The 17,308-nt window shown below is 42.0% G+C and overlaps 1 protein-coding gene and 1 long non-coding RNA gene across 2 annotated transcripts in view; one reads left to right on the top strand and one right to left on the bottom strand.

The window, feature by feature from the left end:
- Nucleotides 1-17,308, top strand: part of LOC149126448 (uncharacterized) — a 212,981-nt gene that overhangs the window by 46,143 nt on the left and 149,530 nt on the right. The gene's annotated exons all lie outside the window — the stretch shown is intronic.
- Nucleotides 3,647-17,308, bottom strand: part of TXLNB (taxilin beta) — a 49,607-nt gene continuing 35,945 nt past the window's right edge. The window contains exons 8-10 of the mRNA XM_017345398.4: nt 11,469-11,561; nt 9,858-9,953; nt 3,647-7,261 (exon numbers count right to left, since the gene is read on the bottom strand). Of these exons, the coding sequence (XP_017200887.2) occupies nt 6,509-7,261; nt 9,858-9,953; nt 11,469-11,561 (942 nt within the window). The 3' untranslated portion in view covers nt 3,647-6,508. The remainder of the gene's footprint in view (nt 7,262-9,857; nt 9,954-11,468; nt 11,562-17,308) is intronic.

Genomic DNA, 17,308 nt, shown 5'->3' with positions numbered 1-17,308 from the left:
AAGTAAAAAGAAAGACAGTAAAGATGCCACATTGAAAACCATGCTTACAAACACTCCTGGGTTGGAGTGAAACTGCTGAAGTGTACGGATGTCTTTGTGGCTTTTGCCCTAAATGGCCATATGTTTCCACAGAAGGGTCCACTAATTTATGTGCCTTCTTTTTTTAATGTTCTTAATGGTTTTAACGTTCAATTTTAAATTTTTCCTTTTATATGACAGTATCAGATTAGAATTCTGTTTTCCTATCTTCCTTTCCTTCTCTTTATACCATGTCTTCTTGTTCAGCTCATATGTGTTTTATTTGACCTAAAATATGGTGGTTTGGAGCTGGTGTTGAGGTACAATGGGTTAAGCTGCTGCTTACTGGAGCACCAGTGCAAGTTTCAGCGGCTCCATTTCTGATCCAGCTTCCTACTGGTGTGCCTGAGAAAGCAGTAGAAGATAGTCCAAGTGCTTGGGTCCCTGCACCCACATGGGAACCCAGGATGGAATTCCTGTCTTTTGGCTTCTACCTGACTCAGACCTGGCTGTGGCCATTTGGGAGGTGATCCAGCAGATGGAAGATCTCTTTCTCTCTCTCTCTCTCTCTCTCTCTCTCTCTCTCATGTGTGTTGCTCTCTTTCTATCACTCTGTTTTCAAATAAAATATGAAATAAAATACATCTTGTAAAAAATATGGTGGTTTTTGTGTCTTGACATTGCATGTCATCAATTGACTGTCAGTTCAGAAATAATGAATTTTACATGTAGGTATGTTTTAGTTATGACATGGGGTAATTAAACATTATAACATATGACTTAAAAATATTCAGCATTAAAGTGGGATAGAAATTGGCATTAACTGAAATCTTGGATCATAAAATCCAGCAGGAGCCGGCGCCGTGGCTCAATAGGCTAATCCTCCACCTTGCGGCGCCGGCACACCGGGTTCTAGTCCCGGTTGGGGCGCTGGATTCTGTCCCGGTTGCCCCTCTTCCAGGCCAGCTCTCTGCTATGGCCAGGGAGTGCAGTGGAGGATGGCCCAGGTGCTTGGGCCCTGCACCCCATGGGAGACCAGGAAAAGCACCTGGCTCCTGGCTCCTGCCAGGATCAGCGCGGTGCGCCGGCTGCAGCGGCGGCCATTGGAGGGTGAACCAACGGCAAAGGAAGACCTTTCTCTCTGTCTCTCTCTCTCACTGTCCACTCTGCCTGTCAAAAAAAAAAAAAAAAAAAAATCCAGCAGGAAGAAAGACTTGCACTTGGATTCAGCCAAGCTTGACTGTGCTGTTGAAATGATGGGTCCCTTTTGTTATCTCCTGGTAAAATGGAACAGCTTCTGTGGATAAGTTTTGTGCTATGAATTCATGAATTTCTAGGTATAATTTGTTGAATGTTTACATAAAATATCTTTATTCACACAGAAAGCAATTCTTTTTTACTTGGTACATGTCAGAAAATATAATACCAAGCATTTGAAAACACTGGTACAAAGTCGCACTTTACAGGAACACAATTAAGTCTAGGTCAAACTTTATTCCTATGTATTTATGTACATGTGTGTTTGTGTATACACTCACACACATACAATAGCAGCTAGCATTGGTACAACATCTACCAGGTGGTACTACTAGGGAGACTTAACCTCACAAATTGAGGATACAACTTTGTAGGATCAAGAAATATCTTCATTACAATAACGGGAAAGCTTCCATTCTATTGGGCTACCTTCAAGGGTGATCCAATGATAACTAATTTACAGGTCCCAAAGGAACAGAAATGAACATTATTTAAATCTTGTGAAAATTCAGTCTTGAGTTGTACCATATTAGCTTCTGAACCTGTCTTGACAGTCTATGATGGGAACAAACTTCAGAAGTCAGACTTATCATTTTTTCTTTTACAAATTTAGTTTTAATGACTGAATTGGCTTTTTAAAATATTTTTTAAAGAGGCATAGAGATAGACAGTGAGAGTGCTCCCTTCTGCTGGTTCACTCCCCACATGCTCACAACAGCCAGGGCTAGGCTAGGCCAAAGCCAGGAACTAGAAACTCAATCTTCGTTATCCACATGTGTTACCCACTTGAGTCAGCACTGCTGCCTCCCAAGGTGCACATTAGCAGGAAGCCGGAGCCAGAGGGTGAATATGGGATGTGGGTATCTCAAGCAGCATCTTTTTTTTTTTTTTTTTAATTTGACAGGTAGAGTTATAGACAGCGAGAGACAGAGAGAAAGGTCTTCCTTCCGTTGGTTCACCCCCCTAATGGCCACCACAGCCGATGCTGCGCCGATCCGAAGCCAGGAGCCAGGAGCTTCCTCCTGGTCTCCCATGTGGGTGCAGGGCCCAAGCACTTGGGCCATCCTCCACTGCACTTCCAGGCCACAGCAGAGCTGGACTGGAAGAGGAGCAACCGGGACTAGAACCTGGTGCCCATATGGGATGCCAGCGCCACAGGTGGAGGATTAGCCAAGTGAGCCATGGTGCTGGCCCTATCAAGCAGCATCTTAACCTGTATGCCAGACACTTGCCTCCAGAGTATTTCTGAGAGAATACTTGGCAGAAAAACCTGTGAAACATGGTCTCATTGGAGAGTGGTTCTGAAGAGAAATATATTGGCCAGAAGATAGCTGTCCCCCGGGTCCTGAAGAGAGGAGTCTAGGTTTTGCTTTTAACCCTGGTGTCTTGATCCATTTTCTGTTAATACAGTAAGATACCTGAGACTGGCCATTTATAAAGAATAGAGGATTCTTCGGTTGTGAAGCCCAGGAGTGTGGTGCTGGCAACCAGTGACAGCTTTTCTGTTGCATCATAACATGGTGAGACATCCCATGGTGAGCCAGCAAGCAGGCTAGATTGGGTCTCCTTTCCACTTCCTACAAAGCCACGTGGGGGTCCCACTCTCAAGGCCCCATCTGTTCCAAATTACCTCCTGCAGGCCCTGTCCCTAAATGCCACTGACTCAGATTTGGGGATTGTTTCTTTTCTTTTCTTTTTTTTTTTTTAAATATAGATTTATTTATTTTGAAAGTCAGAGTCACAGAGACAGAGAATCTTCCATCTGCTGGTTTACACCCCAGATAGCCACAATGTCCAGCTCTGGGCCAGGCTGAAGCCAAGAGCTTCCATCTGGATCTCCCAGGTGGGTGGAAGGGGCTCAAACCCTTGGGCCATCCTTTGCTGCTTTCCTGGGCACATTAGCGGGAGCTGGATCAGAAGTGGAGCAGCGGACACTAGAACTGGTGTCCATACGGGATGCCGGTGCTGCAGGCAGCAGCTTTACCTGCTGCCCCACACAGTGCCAGCCCCGAGGGATTAAGTTGCTGACACATGAACTTTTGGTCGAGACAGTGAAACCCCAGCACATGAGCATTCTGGTTCAAGTTCCTCTCCTGTAGGCGTCAGTCACTTTTGACTCTAACCTCATTGTTCTCTTTCCTTCCTTCCTCTCCACACACACACACACACACACACACACACTCTCTCTCTCTCTCTCTCTCTCTTTGCAAAATATTTTTTAAAGGTGTCAACTGCACATCCACATTACTCAGACACTAAAAACTCAACCAACAATAGAAGGAAACCATACGTTTGTAAGTCATTTTTGAAAGATATAAGTAACCAAAATTAAAGTTAAAACTAAAAATAAATAAAACTGCTACTACAAAACTTCGGAAGAAAAGTACCAGTTTAATAGATATTTAAATTATAGTTATTTAGAATAGTTATATAGATGTTTAGAAAACATCCGTAACATCTCTGAAAATAGTTACATTAGCTATTTAATAAAGAACAGAAAATCCTTCTGCATTCAGATTATATGAATTTTGTAATTAGTAAGGCCAAGTTCTAATACAAAGGACTATAATAAAACAGTCTTGGAATATTAAAATAATTCTAACAATGCCTATGTTAAGCTTTACAAATTTCAAGCAAGTTATTGTATCTGAAATTCTACCCGAGATAGTAGTGAGTAATGTGTTGCGATAAAAGCCGTTTGGATGAAAATAAAGAACTCTGGGTGCTAGAATATTTAATTTACTGAATTTGGCTCCTCGCCTGCCTGTTTCTCTTGCTAAACATTCAGAATGAGACTTTACAATGGTTGTCTAATCCGACCCCATGTGGGGTAGGTCAGTGTCTGTAAGTAGTAGGAAAGAAGACCTTCCTCGATTGTTATAGTGAAGATTTGGCTCTGAATTAAATGAACATTTAAATCTCAAAGATTTCCAGTAATGTTGAATTTGGCTGGATACTCTGTAGTTTTAATATTTTAAGCCTTCAAAAATATATGGGTTCTGATACAGTGACATGCTTTTCTCCTGATCTTTTCCTTGACTAGTGTTTGTGTTATTACCCTCCCTGTTCACTTTAAACAGATTTTATGCAGTTTAAAATTCTTACAGCATATAGCTGCTACCTAAAAGTGCTTTGTGTGCTTTGGCAAACAGCCACATTCAACATTGACAGATGATTTCCCGGATAAGTAGCACAGAATCTTGTTTTATCCATTTTCCCATTGGAGTTCAGCTTTCCCATTGGGTTGGGTTAGATAGTTTTTTCTCCCTTTCGTCCCCTTTCCCTCTCTTTCTTCATATTTTTTTGTTGCAGTCTTCCTTTACCCTAGGTAATCTATGCTGCCAGTGTTATTAGAGATTCTTAATACTCATGTAAACAACCCTAGGTGTTTCTAGCTCTTCCCTTCTCCTGAATCCTCACCTATTTTTCAAATCATTTTGAGTAGGGGCCCATTTGTTTTTGTTTTGTATTTTAGCCTTTAGAGAAATCTTCAAAGAAAAATGGTTTGTAAGCCTCATCATTCACATTGAGACCCTGTGTGGATTTCTGTTTTGGAAAAGTAATAGTTTTATTTAACATTAACTGAGATGAGGGCTGGGTATGACTTCCTGCTGCAAAGAAGGGAATTTTGAAGGAAGGAAGGAGCAGGTGCTTTGAGGATATAGACAGAAACAGTCACAAGAGGTGAGTGTTCTCTCTTGAGATATTTGCAGCAAAGAGGCAGGGGGCCTCTCCGTTTGAGGTCCTTCTCCTCCTCCGTCCTGTCCTTCACTTCCTTTCCCACTCTCAGTCTTTGTCTTGTAGGCAGCCACAAATAGGCTGTTTGACCCCATGAGAGGGTTGCAAGCAGTGGGATGAGGAGCATAGGAGGAGAAACTGGAAGAGGTGAGCAGTCCATAGCTGCAAGTGCTTCTGTTTTTCTGTTTGGGAACTCTTGTGGTCATATTTGTGTCCACACTTGCTGCCCAGACTTGCAGTCTAATCCAAGTGCTGTTCTGTCATTTGGCTGAATTTATTGATCTAACATTGGACTACTTAATTTTGCACATTGCAATGGTCTAAATACTTGTGTTTGGAACCTACTTCTGATTCATAAAGCATTAGTCTACCATAGTCCTGGGTGCAAGTATGAGACAATTTTTTTGATTAGCATCTCATATTTTGCATAGAAAAATATTCATAAAGGTATGAGAGGAACGTATGTGTAATATACATTTACATAAAATACACATGTATATATGTATACACATATATGTATATATACCCACATAAATAGGTACACATATACATACATTTGTGAATACTTCAACAAGTTCACGGAAATGGAATTAAAAGGTAGATTTAGGGATGGGTGTTTATCTTAGCGGCTGAGGAACTGGCCAAGGCACCATGTCCCTCACTAAGTGTCTGGGTTTGATAGCTTGCACTTGTTCCTGACTCCAGCTTCCTACTAAGGCAGGCAGCAATGATGACTCAAGCACCTGGTTCTTGCCACCCACATAGGAGGCCCGGATTGAATTCCTAATTCCTGCCTCTTTTCGGGTATTTGGGAGGTGAATCAATGGATGGGAACTCTTTCTCAAATGAACATGTTTTCAAAAGATAAGTTTACTCATATTTTTTGCAGAAAAATTTTGAAATCCATGCATAGTTTCTTCATAATACACATTTCCATGAACGTTTGAAGACCCCCCTGGCACTGATTTCCATTTTTTTCTGCACCAAAATAAACATCTTTTAATTTCATTCTGCATGCACTTTTTGAAGCACCCCTGTATACATAAACACATATGCATATATTGTGTGAATATACCTTTAAAAGGAACCTGAGCATCCATTGAATACAATGGAACTTATTAAACTGTATGTGGCAATAAGTAGAACACATTTTCAGAATTTGTATATAGTAGAAGTCTAAACATCAAATCTTACTGTTATTAAGAAACTGAATTAAGTACTATCTTAATGGCAGCAATGCATATTTGCTTTCGGTATACTTTGTGGCCATTTGAGAAAATGATTCTATCACGCAGTGTTAAACAGAAAAGCTCCAAATCAGTTATAAATCAAGAACAATGAGAAAAGGCTGAATGTGCCCTGCCTAACACTGAAAAAACATCTTGATCATAACTCTTCCATTTGACATCCTAGCCCTCGATGTCTGTCTCACAAGCCCGGCTGTTAGGACGGAGCTGAGACATCAGACAGCCCAGCCCCTGAAGGCTGATGGGACTTAGTCTACTCCTTCCAGGTTGGCGTCGGCCACTTCGGACAGCTGGGACCCAGCTCCAGCCCCTGGGGTCAGCTCCTCTGTGGCTGCGGGTGCGAGCTGTCTCGTGGGCTCACCTCCCATCACCGGTGCTGGAACCTGCTCCGGTGTTGGGGGCAGCGAACCGGAACCATCGGTCTCCACCCGGGCTAAAGGAGCTTCCGCTGGGGCCTGAGGGGCCTGACCGGAAGCTTCTGCCTCCAGCTTCCGGGGCTGCTGCTCCGCCGTGAGCCCTGAGGCTCTGGGTTCTGATGCCGGCCCTGCAGGGGTGGTCTTGGCCTCTGCCTGACCTTCAGCTGCGGCTTGAGGGCTTGGGGAAGGCGAAGGCCTTTCTGAATCCCCTGAAGGGGTCAGGGGAGGTTGTTCCGGCTCCTTGGGGCCGGAGGCTCCGCCCTCCTGAGGCCTGCCGGGTTCTGGCGGGATTTCTGTGGACTGGGCAGGGGTGGACTCTGGACCATGAATTACCCTGAAGGCCGTGGCCAGCCTTTCCACGGCGTTTTGAACTCTGTTGGCCTCCTCTGCATCCATCTCCTTCTCCGCGGAGACACTCGGCTCTTCATCCGAGGTATGCTGACTTTGGTCATCTTTCTCAGGTGTTTTTGCCTCTCTGATTTTTTTGTAGAGTTCATTTCTCTCTTCTTGTAAAGCTCGACAGAGGTTCTCTAGCCTCCCAATTTTCATCACGAAGCATTCATATTCTTTAGCTCTCAGTGCTTTCTGGGATTTGAAAACAGAGACACATGAAACGACACGAAAAGCAAAACTCCCAGAATGCTCTCTGGAGAGAACCAATATTTGCCTTGAAGGCTTTGGGACTTGGGCACAGAATGGTGGATGGACGCTTAATCAGAGCTAGTCACTTCTGTATTTTTTGCATTCTGTGCTAGATTCTGATAGAATTTAGTCACCATATCCTGTTGTTGAGGAAGGAAAGATGGCAAGGCTTACTCTCAAATCTTACAAATAGAGAAACTTTTTGCTGCTAAGACTAACTGTAAGCAAAAGCTTATAGCAAACCGAATGAAATGGACCAGGATTCGGCCCTCAGCAACGCTGTGTCTGTTCTAGATAAACTGCTATGTGATAATCCCAACAACTGTTTGATTTATGCTGACAAGTAATAAGTGTCTTTGGAATTGGTTGCAATTTGGGATGCAGTTTTAGAAAAGTAATTATAAGCATGTAAACTCACCACACTCATTCATGATGCTGGCTGCTCAAACTATTCAGTTCTTTTCTGTAGAAATGTTGATGTGTTTGTGCATGAAAATATTCCTAATAATCTCACTGTTTACCTCCACCTATGAGCTACTTTGTACCTTTAAGACTTTTTCCCCTTGTATACATGGAGAGAACTATATGTGAAAGCCCTGTTTCTCAGGTCAGGGATCATGTGTGTTTGCCTTTAGAGTCTTAAGACCTATTCAGACCCTTACATAAAATTAGTATTTAAATGCCTATTGTAGGGATGTAATGAAAAATGTATCCCCATGTCTATCTGTAAGGTAGCATATACCTGGGGTGGGTGCTGTGATACAGCAGATTTAAGCTGCAACATGAAGTGTCCGCATTTCATGTGGGAGTGCCTGGGATTGATTGCCACTTCTGCTTCTTTTTTTTTTTTTGACAGGCAGAGTGGACAGTGAGAGAGACAGAGAGAAAGGTCTTCCTTTGCCGTTGGTTCACCCTCCAATGGCTGCCCTGGCCAGCGCACCGCACCGCACTGATCTGAAGCCAGGAGCCAGGTGCTTCTCCTGGTCTCCCATGGGGTGCAGGGCCCAAGCGCTTGGGCCATCCTCCACTGCACTCCCTGGCCACAGCAGAGAGCTGGCCTGGAAGAGGGGCAACCGGGACAGAATCCGGCGCCCTGACCAGGACTAGAACCCGGTGTGCCGGCGCCGCAAGGCGGAGGATTAGCCTAGTGAGCTGCGGCGCGGGCCCACTTCTGCTTCTAATCCAGCTTCCTATTAACACAGCTGGGAGGCAGCAAATTATGGCCCAAGTGCTTGGGTCCTGCCGCCTTGTGGGAGACCATGATGGAGTTCCTGGCAGCTGTTGTCAATATTTAGGGAGTGAACCAGCAGATGGAAGATCAGTCTCTCTTTCTCTCCCTCTTCTCTTCACCCTCTCCTCAACTGCCTTCCAAATAAATAAAAATAAAGTAGCACCTATTCTGGGTGCTTTGGCTGGTGTCTTTTTTTTTTTTTTTTTTTTTTTTTTTTGACAGGCAGAGTGGACAGTGAGAGAGAGAGACAGAGAGAAAGGTCTTCCTTTGCCGTTGGTTCACCCTCCAATGGCCGCTGCGGAGGCGCGCTGCGGCCGGCGCACCGCGCTGATCCTGTGGCAGGAGCCAGGAGCCAGGTGCTTTTCCTGGTCTCCCATGGGGTGCAGGGCCCAAGCACCTGGGCCATCCTCCACCGCACTCCCTGGCCACAGCAGAGAGCTGGCCTGGAAGAGGGGCAACCGGGACAGAATCCGGCGCCCCGACCGGGACTAGAACCCGGTGTGCCGGCGCCGCTAGGCGGAGGATTAGCCTAGTGAGCCACGGCGCCGGCCAGCTGGTGTCTTTCAATATATTCAAATCAAGTTATTAATTTATTCTGCACCTGTGATATGCTAGGCACTGGGGAAATTCAGTGCCAAATGAGACTCATTCTACCTTTAAGAAATTCAGTGTAGGGGCCGATGCTGTGGTGTAGTGGGTAAAGCCGCTGCCTGCAGTGCTGGCATCCCATGTGGGCACTGGTTCAAGTCCCAGCTGCTCCCCTTCTGATGTAGCTTTCTGCTAATGGCCTGGGAAAGCAGAAGATGGTCCCAGTCCTTGGGCCCCTGCGCCAGCGTGGGAGACCTGGAAGAAGCTCCTAGCTCCTGGCTTCAGATCGGCTCAGCTCCGGCCGTTGCGGCCATTTGGGGAGTGAACCAGCAGATGGAAGACCTCTCTCTCTCTCTCTCTCTGCTTCTGCCTCTGCCTCTCTGAACTCTGCCCTTTCAAATAAATATATAAATCTTAAAAAAAAATAGCAATTCAGTTTAGCAGGTGGAGTGCTGCTGTTCAACTGTTGAATCAACAAGTAAGCATATGAGTTAGGGTCACAAAGCTCTTTATGAATCTAATTTAGAATCAGATTCTAAATGGCTTTTGCTCTGATTATTTTTATTTCAATTTAATATATCACATTCCTTCCTTGCATCCCATTTATCTCTTTTTCAAATATAATTATTTGTACTATCAAATTTTAATTACATTCTAAGTGTGAATGTTTTGACTAGACTGGGGGTGGGGAGGTAAAAGCTAAGAGACAAACTTTCTCACCTCTTCAATCATATCCAACAGAGCTTTGTTACAATTTTCAAACCGGGATTTCCATGTGGCGGTGTCCTTTTCCAGCTTCTTCATTTTCTTAGTCATCTACAGAAAATAGAATGTTCTAGTGTTAACCCTGAAGAATGAATGCATCGAGGAAGCTGTGAGTTCTCTCTTGGACATCAAGAGTAGTCCTTTTGTTACCAGCTACTGAAGCAAACAGCTGTTCGATGTCAAGAATGAAGATTGCAGAAGAATTGTGATTTATTTCTGCATCCTCTAGTCACTGGTACATACACGTTTGCACCAGAGTCAGTTCAGGAAAAAGGAAACTGCTTAGGAACACACTTTTTTTTCATTGTTTTTTTTTCTTTCATTTAAAACAAAAATATCTTTACTGAGTCCCATGAATAAGCTTGCAATTTAGATTATTTGCTTTATTGAATAGGAGACTCCACAGTGGTGAGAAGGCTGGCATGGTTTCTTAGTCATTAAAATGCTGACACTGTTTGGGCACATTTGAGAAGTAGGCACATAAAAGCAGTTTTTTGTTTTTACATTTGTAGTTTGAGGGAGAGTTCACAGAATGTAATTAGACACATCATTCCTCTCATCCTTGAGGCAGTCTCATAGGTATGGTTCTGTTTTCACCCCTGCTTTAGAGATAGGGAAGCTGAGACTCAGAGCAGTGGAGTAATATTCAGGTTAGTTAACAGAAGAGGGACTGGAGTTACTCCATTCCGTTTTGTGCAACATGTGCGGTGTCTGCTGGTCACCAGGCCCTGGGCTGGGCATGGGGCATACAGAAGTTAATAAGATGTCATCTCTTTTTGAAATTGAGGCAGCTCACATTCCCAGTTGTAGGATTTCCTCTCTGCTTGAGTAAAGTGAAGAACAAAGGATACAGTTAGTTATGGTTTCCCTGGATGAACCATAGCTGGGCACTTGCTGCTTCAAGCCAAGCTGCCTGAGGCTAGGCTGACTGTCAGCCCCTGGCACATAGAGAAGTGAGGTGAGCCCTGAATGATTTTTTTTTTTTTTTTTTTTTACTTCTGACCACATAGTAACAAAATCAGTACTTTATAAACTTTTTAAGGTCATCACCCTTTAAGAATTTTATGAAATCTATGGGATCACACCTTAGGAAAATGCAAAGATGTGGATCAGTTTTGTTTTTGCTAATTTCCAGAGAATTCTCAGGTCAGCTACTACAGGTTATAAGCAGAGCTCAGATTAAGAATTCCCTTCTTGATCTAATATTTACTACAATGTCAAAGCTATGTAATTTTGAACTTTAAAGTGTTTTCTGCTTTTGTATTTATTCAGCCTTAAATTCTAGAAATTTGAGAGAGGTTTTAAAAATGGATAAATCCATCCTGGAGTGGGAAAGGAAATATTCATTCTCAGAGTGAAAGTATATCCTAGCATTTTTTGGCTCTTGCCAAGAATAATTCACCAGATACTTACCGATAAAAAATACAGTCCAAAAATCATTTGTACCTATAAATGTTTCATTACTTCATGAAATGCATTGAAATATCTTAGAAAAATGAGCCCGAAGGAGAATTTCCTGTCAAAATAGAAAATTCCAGTATTTCATGGGTGATAAGCAATACTCACTTTATCCATTTCCTGTTTGAAAGAGGCAAACACCTCATTGCTTTTTGTCAGTGTGCTCTGGAACTCTTCAAACCTTCCTGAGTAGAGAGTAAGCTGTAAACAGGAGAGAGAGTGTATCTACTTGAGGGCTGCTTTCAAAGGGCTTCCAGAACAAGATAACACATCATTATTAACTATTTGAGAAGAAAAACAATTTAAAGGAATTTTCAATACAATGTTCAGTTGTTTAATTTACTATATCAACCTAGGTCAGTAAACATGACTGAAGTGCTTCTTTAAAGAAAAATGAAGTCATAAAAAGTGTCATTACCATTTCATTATATATCTTAACTTTTACCAGCTGACAGTTACAGAGCACTGAACATGTACGTGATTTTTCTGCCCAAAAGTATTTCACAGGTGGCTCTTGCCTTTGGATGGCCTGAACTCTAAACAGGAAGACAATCTCAAGGATGACTTGACCTCGGGACACTGAATACAAGGTTCCAAGTCTGTCAGGGACAGTGGATGATCAAAGAAGGTGAACTTGGCCGGAGAGCATGTGAGCCAGATGTTGGTTCAGCAGAATTAATTTATTATACCAGTTTTCTACAGGTGGAAGTAGTGAGTCTTCTAATTTACATAAAGACATTGTAAGGGTTAAGATGGCCAAGTATGTGGCTCACTGTAGAAATGGAAACACATTTGTGTTGTCACATCTTAATTCCAAGGCTTGAATTTGGGGTGGGAATGGCATAGAAACTAGAAGGGAAGTGTGTAAATGTGTGATTGTTAATGATAGTAACAAATTCTTGTTTTTGAAAATCAAATCAGTATAGATTGTTTTGTGTGAGTAGAGATTTAATATGGATGATTCAACTTAGTAAAACTGCCCTTTTCAAATGAGACTTTAGTACTTTTGAGTTTCCAGAAAAGTTCCAAGTCCTCGGATGGGCATAAAAAATCTCATTTGTGTGAAGAAGCAAATTTGTAGCATCCAGCAACAAACAAGAATCCATGACTGCTTTGATTTCATGTATTTCATAGATACAAATCTAAGAAGATAACCATACTTCCCCACTCCCTCCCTCAATTCCTCCTCCTTCCTTCCTTCCTATTTTTTCCTTTAATTTTTGTAAAAGCATACTTTCAATTTAATTTATAATCTTAGGCTTACTGCACCACTAGCTATAATGCTCAACAAATAAAAAAGTCAAAAGACCACTGTTTCACTGGACTACAGGCAAGGGCTATAAATGATAATCAAACTATAAGGTGTCAGTGTCATTCTTATACATTGGGGATTTTTTTGTATTCTGTATTGACTACTACATATCAGAGAAAACATGTCTTTTGGGGACTGGACTGTTTCACTAAATGTAATGGTCTCCAGTTGCATCCATTTTGTTGTAAAAGATGAGATTTCATTCTTTTTATGGCTGAATAGGATTCCATCATGTATATATACCACATTTTCTTTGTCCAGTCAGCAGTTGATATATATCTGGGTTGATTTCGTTTCTTAACTATTGTGAATTGAACTATAAACATGGGGTTACAAATAGCTTTTATAAGTAGAGAAGAGCACATTGACAAAGCCAGCAGATTGGAGAGTTTCCAGGCTTGTGGAAGGGGCCAGAGGGAGTGTGTGTGAGTCAAACAGTCCCTGGAGCCACTCTAGGTAGTTACTTCTCTAGAATGTTGTTTTCCCCCAAAAATTCAGAACGTAAGTTTTACTGCAGCAAACAATAAAAATGATAACAAATCCTTTTCATAGAATACAGATTATCCAAAGAAAACTCAAAACAAGAGCTGACCTTCATCAGCCATTAGCACTGTGCATGATAGAGTTAGTATTTATTTCCTGTGATTCCTTGGCAAATAGATAAAGAGGACTGAGTTAAGGGACATCAGGGATTCATGGCTAAGAAGGTCCCCCAGGGTTTTACACACACACATGGTGAATAAGACAACATTTATGTGCAGTGCACTCTAATATATTGTATTTAATTGTTCCTTTTTTAAAAAGTACTGACTTGGATCCAGTAAGTTGATTTCAGGGCCTTTTGTTCTGAGACTTTCGAGCCTATGGTAAGGTCTTGGAGCACTGGCTACCTACACTCAACCTTGGCCTAGGGTGGGAACAATTACCACCAGCCGATCCTGGTCACTTTCTATTGCAAAAATCTGTTCATTTGCATTCTTGGCCAAACCCCTTTTGTTAACTTCTTTTCATTAGTTCCTCCCCCCCCCCCCCAATTTCTCAGTAATTCCAGCATAGTTGCATGGGGGTCTCCAGATCTGGTCCTCTAACCCCTCTCTTGCAGGCCTGTAGTTGCAGGCTGTAGAGATACCAGAGCAGGAGTGAGCACACATATGGCCCATCTGTCTTGGCAGAACCAAGATTAGCTGATGGGCATTGAAGCTTTCTAGATTGTTTTCAATCAACTATGATCAGTCTTACTTTTCCATGTGTACTTGTCTCCAAATCAGGACTTGAAGAAAAAAACAGAATGTTCTTTTTGGTATATTAATTAGGCAAAGTTTGTCTTTCCTGTGTTTCATTGCTGGTTTGTGGCACATAGAAGACATACATACAATGCCAAGATGTGGTGTCTTGCTGCATCACCACCTCTTCTGGACTTTCTCTAGTAACACTTCTTGTTTCCTCTCAAAATTGTTTTTTTAAATTGTGGTAAAATACACATGACATTAAAATTTGTCATCCTAATCGTTTTTATTTCTGCAGTTAGGTATTTTTAAGTACGTTCACATTGTCATATAATATCAGAACTTCGCCACCTTTCAAAATGAACACTCCATACCCATTCAACACCACTCACCATTTCTTCCTTCTACTGGCCAGTCTAACATTCTACCTTTCTTCCCATCTGATCCACTTGTCATTGGTGGCAAAACCTGTGTGGGTTAAACATTTTTCATCGAATTCTGACATTATACTAACTGAATATATGTGCTTCCTGTTTGCTTAGTGGATATTTACTCAGTATTTTCACTTTTTTTTTTTTTGACAGGCAGAGTGGATAGTGAGAGAGAGAGAGACAGAGAGAAAGGTCTTCCTTTGCCGTTGGTTCACCCTCCAATGGCTGCTGCGGCCGGCTCACCACGCTGATCCGAAGCCAGGAGCCAGGCCTGGTCTCCCATGGGGTGCAGGGCCCAAGCGCTTGGGCCATCCTCCACTGCCTTCCCGGGCCACAGCAGAGAGCTGGCCTGGAAGAGGGGCAACCGGGACAGAATCCGGCGCCCCGACCGGGACTAGAACCCGGTGCACCGCTAGGTGGAGGATTAGCCTAGTGAGCCGCCAGTATTTTCGCTTTGTTATGCTGATATGATGTATATTTGTTTTGATGTGTCGGATCCCATTCTCACTTTTTGTTTCAGAGAGACATGGAAGGGACATCAGAGGTCATGGGCAGTATTTTGTTTGCTAGAGGCAGACATAGAAAACTATTCTGTGGTTAGAAATAATAATTGTGTCAATATTTCACTTTTACATGGACCATGTGACAAACACAATCTTTTAACTGAGCACCGAATTTTAATTACAAACATTCATGCAGTATTGGCAACAGAACTTATCCTGTAATTGTCTTAGCAGACCCTGTGAGCTTTGGTTTGGGAGCAAGTCCGATTGTAAGAGTAGTTGAGGAAGGCTCTTGCTGCCCAATATAAGTAAGCGAGCGCTTCTGATTTTAAAGATGAAGATGACACATTTTTAACAATTTACTTACTCATCTTTCCCCTTGGGTAGTGTTTTGTGTCCATGTTGTCAGATACTGCTGACTTTCCATACCTGGCTCTGTTTTCAACCTTACTGATGTGATGACCACTCTATTTGCAGTGATAATTGTATCCCATTGATCATCCCTGACATTTACTTTATTCATTTGGTTTGTATAATTGAAAGCCAACATCTCTTTCCTAAGTGAGAAACATGCTCCCAACCGGCAAGCTGTTGCCTTTTGACTGAAAAGTGACTTCAGTCTAGAAAAACAACATAATCCATCCTTGTTATTTTTCTTGCTCAGGGCTTAGAAATGCCTCCTGCCACTCCCACTGCTCTAAGGATTGTGTAAAAACAAAAAGAAGTATTTGAATGCTATGCAAAATCATTTTCAGTAGAGTATTTTTCAGGGTTTATAAGTTTTGAAAAGATAATGTTGACACTTTTCAAGAGAAACTCGTTTAAATGTTATTATATGTGAGGATTTGGGATTTCGGTTTTCTTCTTGATGATTAATTACTGAATTTTAGAAAGTACCTCGGAGACAAAAGAGAAAGACAAAGGATCCCTGCAACTAGCAAGGCTGCCTGTTTGGCGAGCGAAGGTGATGGAGAAGGCAGGGTTAATTTAGCTTAGGGCCATAGTTTTCAGTCTCAAAGCTCTCTCTGTTTATGAGCTGAACAGGGTCTTGAGATCATCTTTCCAGTGACTAAGTTTATTGCAGCTGAAGCCTGCCATTATATTGTATTTTCCTATATAGATCCTTACCTATGAAATAATACTGACACTAGCTCATGCACTAATTGATTGTTAGCATTTTTTATATTTATATTTTATGGTTGTTATAACTGTATTCAGTTAGGCAGGGATTTCCATTGTCTCGCTGATTACTATGTCTCCCACACCTGGAACCATACCTGGTATGTAGTAGGTACTCAGTAAAGATTGGTTGAATTATTTGTGCTTCTGATGGATCAGGCACTGAGCTAAGTGTTTTGCATCCATAATTTGATAACAGCCTGTGTATAGCACATATTCATTAACTAATTTTCCTTTTTAAAAACTAACACATATGAATAATTTCCATCCCTCACTGGTGCGCAAGCAGTAATATAAGACACAACTACATTTTAGAGAGTAGCTGCTGCTGCATATGCTGTAGTTTTGGAAATTCTGAGAAGGAATGGGCCACTCAGAGATCAGAGGACTCCAACGTGAGGTTCCTGATTCATGACTGTATCTTCATTTTACAGATAGGAAAATTAGGTCCAGAGAGGTTTAGGTGAGTTGCACAGTGTCACACAACTTCTTAATAGAAGAATCAGGACTCTGAAGCTGGTGTTGGATTCAGTCCAGAACTGAAGGATAAATGAGGAATGGTAGAAACTCTAGACTATCTAGAAGATGCTTTTTAAATGTGAATGAGGAAATAGGTGGGAAAGCTTTCTATTTTTGCTGAGATACTTCAAGAAGTTTGTGGAAAACAGAATTAAAAGATAAATTTACTTTAGTACAAAATTGGAATTCATGCATAGTTTTTCATAATATGCATTTTTCCACAAACTTTTTGAAGACTCCATATTTCACAAATGAATTCAAATCGAGATTCTGATGACAACTGAATGAACTGTTCTGTAGCCTAGAGTACAATAATACTGACATACTCTTCTCAAGTTCGTGACCTTCATTTAGCATAGAAGAGTAGAGATTGTATATTATAAATGATGTGAACAATGCATAGCTTCAAGTATTGTCCCTGGTTTCCTTCATGGCTCTGTGCTGTCAAAGAGGAAGTGACAGAATCAAGAGCCCTGGCTGGATTCTCTGAGCTCCCACTGCAACCCCCATACAGTGAGGTCACCCCTCTTCTCCAGGTTGGAGAGCTGCCACTGCCTGCCACCCACCCAACACCATGGCATGACAGGTCCCCTGATTGTATCAAGGATATCTTGAGTTTGTAACTGGGCTCTTTGAATCTGTTGGAGTCAGAAACATTGTTTCCAGCCTCCATGTAAGTAGTATTTTAAAACTATTTGTATCAGAGAGTAGATTATAGATCATGCTGGGGGAAACAGTTCATCATTGCATTTTATAGCTCATCACAAAAGTATGCTTT

Source organism: Oryctolagus cuniculus, chromosome 5 (assembly GCF_051225735.1).
Source record: "Oryctolagus cuniculus isolate XC-2025 breed Fujian yellow rabbit chromosome 5, ASM5122573v1, whole genome shotgun sequence".
Taxonomy (NCBI): domain Eukaryota; kingdom Metazoa; phylum Chordata; class Mammalia; order Lagomorpha; family Leporidae; genus Oryctolagus; species Oryctolagus cuniculus.
Note: the sequence above shows the minus strand (reverse complement) of the source record. Positions and strands in the feature narration are given on the sequence as shown.